General features: G+C 34.3%; 1 protein-coding gene across 4 annotated transcripts in view; it reads left to right on the plus strand.

Moving 5' to 3' along the window:
* NOX4 (NADPH oxidase 4) overlaps positions 1–10,590 on the plus strand; it is a 171,569-nt gene extending 160,979 nt beyond the window's left edge. For 3 of the 4 annotated variants that reach the window (XM_077113313.1, XM_077113317.1, XM_077113318.1), the window contains 3 exons: positions 1,795–1,863; positions 3,261–3,364; positions 7,521–10,590. In XM_077113313.1, the coding sequence (XP_076969428.1) occupies positions 1,795–1,863; positions 3,261–3,364; positions 7,521–7,641 (294 nt within the window). In that variant the 3' untranslated portion in view covers positions 7,642–10,590. The remainder of the gene's footprint in view (positions 1–1,794; positions 1,864–3,260; positions 3,365–7,520) is intronic. The other variant, XM_077113314.1, reaches the window with a different exon arrangement.
* The last annotated feature ends 1,924 nt before the right edge of the window (positions 10,591–12,514 follow it).

Genomic DNA, 12,514 nt, shown 5'->3' on the forward strand with positions numbered 1-12,514 from the left:
CGTATTTATATTGATGGCATTTTTAAAAATTGTTATTGTTCCTATTAATGATCTGTAAACTGTTTCCAGGACTCAACATAATGTTGGTTTTGTTTGTGAGAAAAATAAGCAATAATGATTAGAAGGAGAAATAAAAATGAAAAAGAAAACCTGATCTTTTTTTTTTATTTGCATGGGACTGCAATTCTAATCTGTTTGCATGATTATTTTGATCTGCATGTTTGTTTTTTCACTATTCCCTTGACTTGGAGGAAATTGTTCTTAATACATATATTTATAATCAGTGTTGGATGAGTTCAAATGGAGGCATTTAAATCATTAAAAACATTATTTATGTTTGCATAGTTTTGGGTAGGGGGTGGGTATAGTTACCAAACACCAGTAACCAGTAAAGGATTTAATTGATTAATCACAGAACAACATCTTAGTAGGCATTTAAGGCAAGGATCAGCAGAATCCATGTGGTTTGTGAGGTGCCGGCCATTATTTTTATCTGGAAATGCCTCAAGTTTTCAACAGTTAAAATCAATAAACTCTGCTTTCATTGAGAAAGGGCCTTAAAATAAATTTAGTGTTTGGATGTAATTTGGAACCACTTCTGGATGTGACATAACTAATGTTTTTAAGAACACTATGGGTGTTAGGAAACATCACTTCTTACTTTCAAATAAAGTGTGGTTCTGAGGGTTTTATAAATTCAAAGTTACCACTGATCACAGGATGTATAATTTTACATCTGGAAGAGAACTTTGAGATGGTGTCACTGAAACCTGTCACGGCCCTGATGAAGAAACTGAGGACAGATAAATTGAGTGACTCACTCAAATTGTCAGGGCCAGAGTAGAGCACTTAAAAACAAGTCTTTTGGTTACTTATCAGATGACCTGATGATTATATCAAGAAATAATTGAGGGTGGTGAAAGGAGGCTCCAAGAAGCATAATACTTTGAGCACAGATTTTAGAGGTCAAGCCTCAACCAAAGCAAAAGCAATGACTGCTAGATGCATTCTTGTCTTCCAAAAAAAACGGAAACATACAGGGACACAAATAACCTTTTATACCCCTTTTGAATTTATTTTCTTTCAGATGGTATTTTTGTTATCTTATTTGGCAGAATATTGAGATGTTCAATATGTTTTCCAGGTTATCATATTTGGCATAAATTTTATACAAGGGAAACCAGTGCTGAATAAGGAGATGGCAGGAAGGGGGCCAAGGGTCTTTAGTTTGATTTTGTGATTGCTATGTTCTGTGTTTCAACACACTCTGTACTTTCTGAGATTTGGGAGAGTTAGAAAAAAGTATAGGCTAGGAAATATGTTATGCTTATTTCCCAATAGGAATATCACTGCTGATTTTCTTTTTTTAAGAAAATTGTGTTCTTTACTTTATGAGTGAATTCCTAGATAAAATTGAGGTACTCTGAGGGGGAGAAAATAAGGCCAATTATATTTGGGAAAGACTAAGGGGAATATCAGTGTGGCATTTAGCCACCTAGATGATGTATCTATAAACATAACAGAGAATTATTCTCTTCCACTGCCACCCTGTACTTAATTTATGCCAGTGGGGTGTGTCATTAATTTTAGAATCCTGTATATATCTCTATAGGTATATCTAAATATATCTACAACTATAGCTGTATCATTCTATTAATATCAGTCTTCTTCCTGATGTTTATTGTAATAGCCAAGATACAGGCTGACAAATTCTGAATGACCTATGTTAGAATAGGAGACTGCCTGAGCAGACAGAAAGAATTGTAATGACTACTCATTTTTATGTCCTCTCAGCTTTGGCAAGAGAACAGACCTGACTATGTCAACATCCAGCTGTACCTCAGTCAAGCAGATGGGATCCAGGTATGTGGTTGGATGTTACTGTAAATTAAACAAGCCTCTTGCTAATAGAAAATTTACTGTAGGAGCTGTGCTGGAAGAAAATTTCCACAGGTGTTTTAAATAGAAGTTTCCTAAGAAGAAGGCCTCTTTTGGAATGTGTCCAGAAAACTATTGCTTGTCCTTGAACTCAACCATACTGTGCCTTTCATTTGTCCTCCTCACGTGGAGCTGGAGCAAACTTTCTGAGTTCATTTCTCCCCTGTTCACTATACCCCAAGTCCTGAACCCCTAGAGATCAGGCCATAAATGAAATCCTGTGATGTGTTGGTTGAGAGAAAGATTTGTGTGGGAATAGAAGATGAAGTCATAGACAATTAAACTTATTTCCCTCTAAAGAAAACTAAAAAAATAATAACCATCATGTATCATTCACTTACTTGTGCTAGACACTGCACTAGGCATTTTACATTTAATATTTCATATAGTCCCAACAGAAATGAGTAGGTAGGTGATATTATTATCCCCATTTTATAGGTGAAGAAAGTACTGTATAGAGACATTAGAGAGCTGGATAAGTGTTTAAATCTGGGCATGAATGCTTTCACAAATTTTAATTTAGTATTTTCTATCCTACATTGCCATATTTTAAGTACAAAATATAAAAGTCAAAGCCTCAAAACTAATCTAACTCTATTTTTCTAGTTAGATTTCTACACTACTTGGTATGTAAAAGATATTCCATTTTACTACTCTCATGAAGCAAGTCAATATTCCACATGCTGTATTTATAATATGGTTCAGAACATAAATTACATTTGGTCCTCAGTTTCAGTCTGCCTGGGACTCAGGCACTTTCTCCTCTCTGCTCACTTCACTCTGTCTCTCCATCATGTATTCAGATGTAATGATCTGTTAATTGCGAATGCCAGCCCATTAAGGGTCCTTTGTTGGCAGACCCAAGATTTGGAGCTCTACTGCCTTGGGGTGCCTTGTCTAGGATTATCTGCCCAAATGTATGATGACAGTTTGCAGTATTTCACTTACTTAGGGACAAAGTATAACAACTGTATGTGTGACGCAAATATTTTAATAAAGTATATGTAGTGAACCTTTTTTGAGAGTGGGCAAATAGAATGCATTTTGTGGTATATTGCAGTTGTTTAAAAATAAAGCACCTAACTGAAATCTGGGAAAATCAGCTATTTGTAAGAATGGCATTCGAGTCGATAATGAATTTTAAAGGAAAAGAGAAAGGAAATGATGCTTTGAAATGAATGTATTTAATAGTTTGCCATTTGAACGTTATATTTGTTACTATCACAGCAATTCTGTGGGAAACCACAGTAGAAATGATGTTAGAGCAATCAGTTATCTGTCTAAATACGTGAGTTATATAAAATATAATGCTCTCTTTTTAGCAGAAAATAATTGGGGAAAAATATCAAGCACTGAATTCAAGGCTTTTTATTGGGCGTCCTCGATGGAAACTTCTGTTTGAAGAAATAGCCAAATGTAACAGAGGGTAGGTACTGTTCCTCACAGAATTTGACATGTGGCTAATAGTCGAATGGAAATATTCCAGATTTATCACATGAAGTTTCTAAAGATGAATTAGTAGTGGGTTTGCGAGTTTTTATGTAATGTGCTTAGGAAAAGAATGTATCAACATCTTCAGGATTCATTATCTATTTAGACAAAAGGCTTTATACAAATGGAAGGTATCATGTTTAAATGTAATCTTTTGGTTAACTACATGCATATAAATTGTAGAAGAACATTTCAAAAATTGATAAAATAGGGAAAGCAGGCAATAAATTAAACCTGCCCGTCTCTGCTTGGATTTCCTCTTTGTGATACTAGGAATTGTCTCTAGGCAGTAAGCTGAGACAATTGCTGGACTGACCTTTTGTTTCCCACCTTTTCTCAAGAATCAGTTTTGGGCTACCTGCTGTCCATTGTCTGAAAATATTTCTTTCATGTATTTATCTGCTTTTTACTTAATTCAGTTATCACTGTCAAAGGAGGAAGCAGAGGCAGAGATCATTCAAAATATCTGTCATCCCAAATAATTAGGATTTGACTTTGAAATAGTCTATAATGTGTTGATGAACTATACTCTCCTACCTACTTTCAGATTTCCATATACCCATATTCAAATGAATATTCATTCACACAGCATATATCAGGTGATTATTGGAAAAGTCTTTTAAAATCATGTTAGTGAAAAAGGAAAGTCAGCAAATAACTAGAACAATGAATGCAATTGAATCAAATTTTTGTACTTTTTCACCAAGGTGAATGCATTTTTAAAAAGCTCTCTTGATTTAATATGCAGACTCTAGATGAAGAATATTTCCGAACATAATTTCCTTCCTTCTTAGAAACTGAAATTTTATCAAAATTGTTAACATTAAGGCCTATGTGTCTATGACCTGAGGAAATTTACTACTGAAGGAAAAGCATTTATTTTAGGGCATAGGAAAGCCAGCCTATTTGTTTTCTGTAAACTTATTATGGTGCCGAGCAATAGTATATAAGAATTCTAAAACAATTTTGAAAACCATATAGTTACACATTTTGAGTTGACATTTAAATTGTTTCATCATAAGTTTAAATATTTGCAAAGGGTATAATGTCTAATATGTTTCAGAAAGTGACATTTTAAAATTACTGTAACTCTTTTGACATATCCAAAGGAATCTAAATGTCATAGCTATTTGATGTCAATAGCATTTATTAAACAGATACACAAACAAGTTCTTCTTTAGCCATTGGAAATTTTACATCATTCTTTTTTCTCTTCAAGTTAACCCACAGAATTTTATAAAAGTTGAATATATTTGTTTATGTTTGAAAGTCTTTTGATGCTTAACTAATCATATTTCTGTAACAGGGATGCACATAAGTTGAAAATTTAAATTTTAAAATTTCATGTGGCTCTAGGGCTCCAGCATTCAAATATGCTCTTCTAGATTGTTATCATTATAATTATTAATATATAGTTGATCAATTTATAATTTAGAAATATATTTTAACCAAGAAAATAGAAAAAAGGAAATTCGATTATGAATCCATGAAGTAGTTTATTAGATAGAGAGTAAGAAAAAGCTCCAATTCATGAATTTATGGATAAATATTATTTATTGAAAGAATCACTGTTTCAACATACCTCTCGGCTATACCTCTAGAGATTTTTGTTTTAGTAGATATTGAGTGGGATCTTAGAAGCAAAATTAAAAAGGGAAAGCAGTGAATCATGTGATTGAGATTGTAACCGAGCCGTATTTGAAACTAGGTCTGTAGTATTTCATTTCCCTTGATGAAGCAGTTTTTGCTGGAAAAGAAAACATTGTTAAGTGACGCTCTTTTCTGATATTCAGTGTCCTAATTAAGGGTGAACAATATATATACATCAACCCAGTTTGGGCCATATTCCTTTCCCATCTTTCTTCAAGATCACCTGCCTTAGATGTAATATTCCTTTCATACTCACCTGACTCTTGCTGTGTACCTCAAACTCATTCCTCCTTAAAGATATTTCACTAACTTCTGATAAGAATACTTTTATTGGTTTTCATAGTTCAGTGGTGAAAACTTTGCTAGTTTCTTTTGCTCTGTTCTGAAATCAAACCTCAAAATAGCAGAGAATCATTTACAGCAAATTAGATTGAAAGTCTTGAGTCCTTTGGTTAGTTCTTCAGGATTATCATTTATTACACTATTCATGTCTTAGAGGGATTTTGTATGTTTATGTTTCTTGTTCATTTTTTTGAAGTATCAAAGCTGATTTAAAAAGAGCAAATGTGCACCATCTACTGTTGACATTTTATATAACACTTTCACTTTGTTTTTTTTGCTTTGCGATAGTACCTAAAAAGCATTGTTTTTAAAAGGATTTTTATGTAATGTGCTTAGGAAAAGAATATATCAACATCTTCAGGATTCACTATCTGTTTAGACAAAAGGCTCTATATAAATGGAAGTTATCATGTTTAGATGTAATCTTTTGGTTAGTTACATGCATATAAATTGCAGAAGAACATATAAAAATAGGGAAAGCAGGCAATAAGTTAAACCTGTCAGTCTCTGCTTGGATTTCCTCTCTCTCTCTGCTACTGGAAATTGTCTCCAGGCAGTAAGCTGAGACAATTGCTGGACTGACCTTTCCGTGCCCCACCCCCCTTTCTCAAGAATCAGTTTTGGGCAACCTGCTGTCCAGTGTCTGAAAATATTTCTTTCATGTATTTATCTGCTTTTTTCAGTTGTCTAATGCAAGAAGGTAAATCTAGTCCCCATGACTCAACCATGGTTTCAAGTAGAAGTCCTATTTTCATAGTTCTTTGTTTCTTTTTCAAAGTGAAAACTTTCAGTAAAAGCATTTTTTAATATTAGTAAAAATTTTTGTCCCCATTTAGATGGATTCTCTGTTTTTTTTCAGCATCAGTTTTTCTCAGATAATGAGAATATACTACATTTGCCCAAGACAGGATATGAATTGTTAATCATTTTGATATCCTTGAAGGAATTTAATGTAAATCAACCAACTTTTGGAGGGGAATCCATTTGAAATCCCAGTCATTTCCTGGGATTTGTTTTGTTTATTTGTCAGGGATATGTATAATTTATTAAAATGTTATGTTAGTGAATAATAAAACCTGCTTGGCATTTATTACAACTATTAGAGTGCGTATATTAAAACGAAAGTGCATCCAAATTAATATGCTTTTTGCTTTCAATATGAATGCAAATTAGTCACTTAAAATCATCCTTTCAAATTGGTAATGACTTTTCCCTTTCTTCTCTTGTTCATGATTATCCTTGCAAATCCATGTGGAATCTTTAGAAAATGTGTGTGAAATGCTTAGTTACAAGAGAATGGGCTTGGACCAGTGTGAGTAGGAAGTTGTTTTGGTTTGCTAAGGCTGCTGGAATGCAATATAACAGAAATATGTTGGCTTTCACAATGGCGATTTATTAGTTTGCAAATTTACAATTCTAAGGCCATGAAAATGTCCAAATGAAGACATCAGGAGTACAGTACCTTCTCTGAAGAAAGGTAACGGCATCTGGGGTTCCTCTGTCACATGGGAAGGGACATGGTGATGACCTCTCCTTCTCTACTGGGTTCTGGTTTCAGTGGCTCTCTCCAAATGTGTCTGGACATTTTCTCTTTCTATCCCCATAAAGGACTCCGGTAAAGGGATTAAGACTCACCCTGACTGGGCTGGGTCACATCTCAGTTGAATCAAAAGGCCTCACCCACAGTAGGTCTCCTACAACGGGGATGAATGGAAAGAACCTGACCTTTCGTGAGGTACCTAACAGTTCCAAACCAGCACAGAAGTCATCTTCTCTAGATTTGGTTTCTGGCCTCACCAGTGCTCTGTAATGAGAAGTCTAAGACAGGCCACTCACTCTATGTCTGATAATAAGCTAATATATGTTCATAGGAACATTCTTTGAATTATCCTGAGTTATAGTATGAAAAACATGAGGTAAATAAAATATTTTCTTGATGGTCACTTATACATGGGAATAATTGGGAACAGTGTTTTCAATATGAAAAGCAGCAGGGAATTGATTTGGCTCATGCCTTGAGTCATGTAAAAAGCATACTTTTTGTCTTGTTATGTCCAATTTTCCACCTGATTTTTTCTTTCTTTCCCGTCTCTTTCCAGGAAAACAGTTGGTGTTTTCTGCTGCGGGCCCAGTTCAATTTCCAAGACTCTTCATAAACTGAGTAACCGAAACAATTCATATGGGACAAGATTCGAATACAATAAAGAATCTTTCAGTTGAAAACCTTTGAGATGAGACAGGACTCTAAAGAAGGAATGAGTGCAATTTTTAAGACTTTGAAATTCAGCTGAATCAAACAGTTCTGTAATGCCGAAGAGTAGCACGCGTTCATTATTTATGATTATTTAAGATGGAAATGCAAAGAATGTGGCAAGAGGACAGGTCGTGTTACATGTTTAATCTGGAAACCAAACAGACCCCTTAAGAATACTTGATGTGAAGATTCACTTTACAATGCTCAAATTAAAAGAAAACTATTAGTTGCACACTGTTGATTTTTATGGCAGATTCAAGAGCTCCTTTTGAGGGGCTGAACTTCCTCACTGTGAGGCCCACAGCCTCCGTCTTCTTTAAATTGTTTTTGGTTGAACAAATGCAAGATTGAACAAAATTAAAAATTCATTGAAACCCAGACTACATTTTCTATTTTGCCTATAAATAGAGTTGCTTTAATTTGGAGAAGCTCTAGGCAAACATATTAGATGTTGGAAAATTCAACACAGGACTCTGTCGATACGGGTACTTTGTGTCAATATCTAATCTTCCTCACTATTGATGTCTTCTTGTTGTCTGTAAACTGTGTGCTGACTGACTCTTGTGCAAATGTTGATAAAAGTATCTATTTTTATGTTTTTCTTTCTTCTTTGTTTCTCTTTCTAGGAAAATGTGCCCTTTCTTGGCATGTATTAGACACAATGATTTGCTAGGTCCTTTTCATCCATAACTTGTTGAATCTATTATTATTGTAGGGTCATGAGAAAAATACCTTTGCTATAAATCATAAAGGGACGTAGAGACTCATATCTTTTTTCCATTTTCAGTGTGTTGACCTCTGTTATTTTTTCCACACTTTTCATAGGCATATTTCCTTTTAGTTTCTAGCCTTAAGATGCTTTATGTGACTTGCACTTTGAAGCCAAGGGGGCATCTTGTGTGTCACTGAGTACTGAGATACAAGCTCTCCCTAAGTACCACACATTGGTTTATGTTGGAACCATTGCAAGTGCAGTCACATTTCTGAGTAGGAAATTTGTATTTTACTTTTTTTTACAGATCAAGAAAGACTCCGTTAGTTATTCACATTTAATTTTGGTATTAAGAACATTATTGTTGCACTGTCGTTTATCTTGAATCTCAATAGGGAATCATTGGGCTTCAAGTCAGTATGAGACAATACCTGCATGAGGCTACCGTTTATGCTCCCTGGGCTTTATATTCTTGACCAGGAAGACAAATCCACTTCACTACCTTAAGAATTAAGGCACGTGTACTGTTTAGCGATTTTGTTTTATAAACATTTCTCAATTGCTACAAAAATATAGCGCATCACTGACATCAATAGTATGATTTGTCTTACCTTTGTTAAAATTTTGCATGATGTAACTAACGTAATATGATGACGCTATTGTCATTTTTTGCTGTGATTCACCAATAGTGATCAAGCATCCTAAACCATCTAGAGTTGAATGCCCATCAGCCTATTTTCTTGTAGATATTTGTTCTTCTCCTTGGAATTCTTTTTTTCCCCATCTGTGCCAGGAAGGTGTGTGAAAAAAGGTGATGAGAAATGTCCACTGTTTCTGCAGATATGGATCTGAAGGCATATTCCATAACCACTACAACTTGGTAGCACTTTCTAAATTAGAAAAGAATTTTCTTAAAACCGAGTATTTGAAAGAACCAGTAAATACACTTTTCAGTGAGTTAGTCCAGACTTGATGTGCCATACTAATGGCATAACTCTTTACTGGTCATAACTTATTTATGTGATTTTATTAGTGTGCCTCATTTCAATAAAACAGAAAGATGATTTTTCAAAAGCTGGATGATATTTCAGTGCAGGTCTGCTTTGCTAGAGGAGCCTCCTTGCCTATTTTAAATTCTAGTAGACATTCAAGCTGCCATTAAAAGTAAAACAGGTACTTTTTTCCTTCTGTAGGTAGGAATGACATTAGGATTTCATCATGTATTTGAAGAGAGCTTTACTTTATTTGGAGGGATTCTTTCTCTGGGGCTGTTTCTTGTCATTGAAATCTTAAATCATTAGCTTCAGTGGTAATAAATGTTAAAAATGAAAGGTATCCTAGAAATCCTTATAAACTCACTTTAACTTGCTAAGAAATGACACAGCCAAAGTTTGTTCACAAGATGAGGCAAATTTAAGGAACAATCTAGTTGTTCGAATTAGCTTTTGAGCGCGCATGAGTCTGAACGGCCTTAGGGATTTGGATGCCAGGACTATCGCTGTTGCTGGCTAATGGCGCGACTATGGCAAATTACTTCTTACTTTGGGAATAAGATTTCTCATTTGGACTAGAGCAGTCATTCTTAAATCTTTTTTTTGGGGGGTAAAGTATCTTTTTTCAGAACCTGATTGAAAATATATTTTACTTTTGCACATAAAGGAAATTATCTGCTTTCTGTGCCCCCAAACAAGGAAACCAATCAGTAGGACCTGCCATCAATTTTTTAATCTTCTTTGTGTCTCCTGATTTATATGTAGGAAAAATTGTGATTTTCCTTATAAAGAAAAATAAAAAAAAAACTCAGATTCTGATATAAAAAATATCTAATGTATGTACCCATACATATGCATGTAAATGGATGATTGATGCTTAGGTTTTTTTTTTTTTTTAATTCAAGTTAGAAAGAAATGATTGTGAGTTTTTCATTTAATGACTTGAAAGCACCAGTTGGATAACGGTGATAGCATAGGCAATTAAAACAAAGAAGTAAATACAATGAAGACAAAGCATAGGCAGAATTGATTTAATCTATGTTATTTATAAACCCACAAACCAGTGTTTATTTGGAGCATTCATAGCACATAATGGATTTAAATTATAAAGCATCCTTACAGAGACTTACTAGAGGCAAAGGGGCTATTGTCATCAATAGATAATGCTGGTGTTGGAGACTGTTCATTATAATAAAGAATAAAACTTTTGAGAATGTTTTAAGAAAGAATCCATGTGTTTGATTACCTCAGCTAAATGGTGTTTTGTCTTGTTTTTCTTTCTTTCCTAAACAAACCAAGGTAGCACAATTTTAAGGGCTATTCATGATAAACCATTCTTTTTTCATGTGCTCGCTAGGACATTTTCATATCAAATTATGTTATAGACACATAAGATGCTGAAGTAGAAGGACCCTTGTTTCGCAGTTGAGGAAAATGAGATCCAAAGTTCATTGTAGCAGAGCCGAGACTGGAGCTCAACTTTTCTATTCTCTGCTACTGGGTGGCTCTTTTTCCTCCCCATGATATTTAATAAGACACAATCTAGTCCTGTCAGTTGGAACCTCTGTGTAAACACTACTTTGTGCTAAGTTGAAAAATAAAATACTGTGTGTTATTTCCAGATTCAGAAACAAATAATACACTCTCCTTCTTTCCCATACCTCTTCACATTCTAAATTTGTTAGTTTTATATGTTTTATGCATTAGAACCTATTTCAAGAGATCAGGTTTTGATATGACAACTGTTATTTGGCAATATGACAATTGTGCTAAAGGAAATATACTCTCCAGAACTTTACATTGGAGAAATAACATAACATATTTTCTAGGAAGTACTAGTACTCTAATACTATAATGTGAAATTTTGGTTCGTAGATGCAAATCATAATTTCACCATTTTCTAACAATGCAGGGGAGTTGACATTAAAACAAATAACTATTGTAATCTGCTGTTAGGACCATATCTTGCCTCTTGTCCAGGAGAAAAGATCGGGTTTTTTTTGTAAACTACTGCGACAGGAATTAAATGAAATCAAGTGTAATGAGACTGCCATTTACCTCAATCACCATGGAACAATGAGAACTCACAGTTTCCTTCTGTCTAATCTCCCTCTGTTGCCCCAACTTCTTTCATTCCATTATGTACTATTCTCAAAGGACAAAGTTGCAAAAACTAGCAAGAAGAAGCTTTCCAAAGAAGCAGAAGATTTGCATTATGTAGGAAAGAAGAGATTCAATGTGAACCATTGAAAATTGACATAAAGTTAAGCAATGCTGCTTTAGAACAGAGACCGATACTCTGAATGCTGTGTTAAGCTACAAATTTAAGAATAGATAAGGACAAGATATACTTCATAGATACAAAAGTAGGAGGAAAAAGGACTAGAGAAAGAAGTACCTTAGGATATAATACTTTTTTTTATAACTCAAAACTTCCTCAAATTTGTAGCAAAACTTTATTTTCTGGTTTGGAAAAATGCAAAATAATGTGGTATTTGGTTTACTTTTTAGAGTGTTTTTCACATTTTTGTTGACACTAGAATTTTAGCAGAAGCTTTCCTCTTGAACAGAATTATATTGGCTTTTTTAGGAGTTAAAGTTTTGAAGAGCTGCTGTTTGACCTAGAGGATGCCCCAACATTTAGATGAGAACAGCACTACATAAATAGTCTAATATATGTAACAATAAAGAAAGAGAGGACACTGCATACATAGCACAGTACATTCTGAGACTGAAAGTTCATATTTCACAGTTCTTATCCTTCTGAGAATTTAAACCTCAATGATTGCAAACTTTAAGGAACAGATATTTTACCTGCTATAACAATGTATCTGTTCATCTATATCAGCACATTCATTTGAACCTAGTTTATCAATTTAGGATGACTCTATAATTCATTTTAACAGTGAGAAGCCTCTACAGTGTATAAAATAGGTGCCTTGTTTTCCTATACTGCAGCCAACACATTGGCTTAGGAGAGAGCAATGAAATCTCCTAGGATTTCCTTTCCAGTTAAGCCTTAAAAGAATGTGAACTATCTTGTCACACATATGTTGAAATGTGTCCTGGGTTGCACCCATGCTCTGTGATTAGACATGCTGAACAGTCTATTCTCCAGGCTCCCAGATTTTGCTG

The sequence above is a fragment of the Tamandua tetradactyla genome, chromosome 8, assembly GCF_023851605.1.
Source record: "Tamandua tetradactyla isolate mTamTet1 chromosome 8, mTamTet1.pri, whole genome shotgun sequence".
In the NCBI taxonomy this organism is placed as follows: domain Eukaryota; kingdom Metazoa; phylum Chordata; class Mammalia; order Pilosa; family Myrmecophagidae; genus Tamandua; species Tamandua tetradactyla.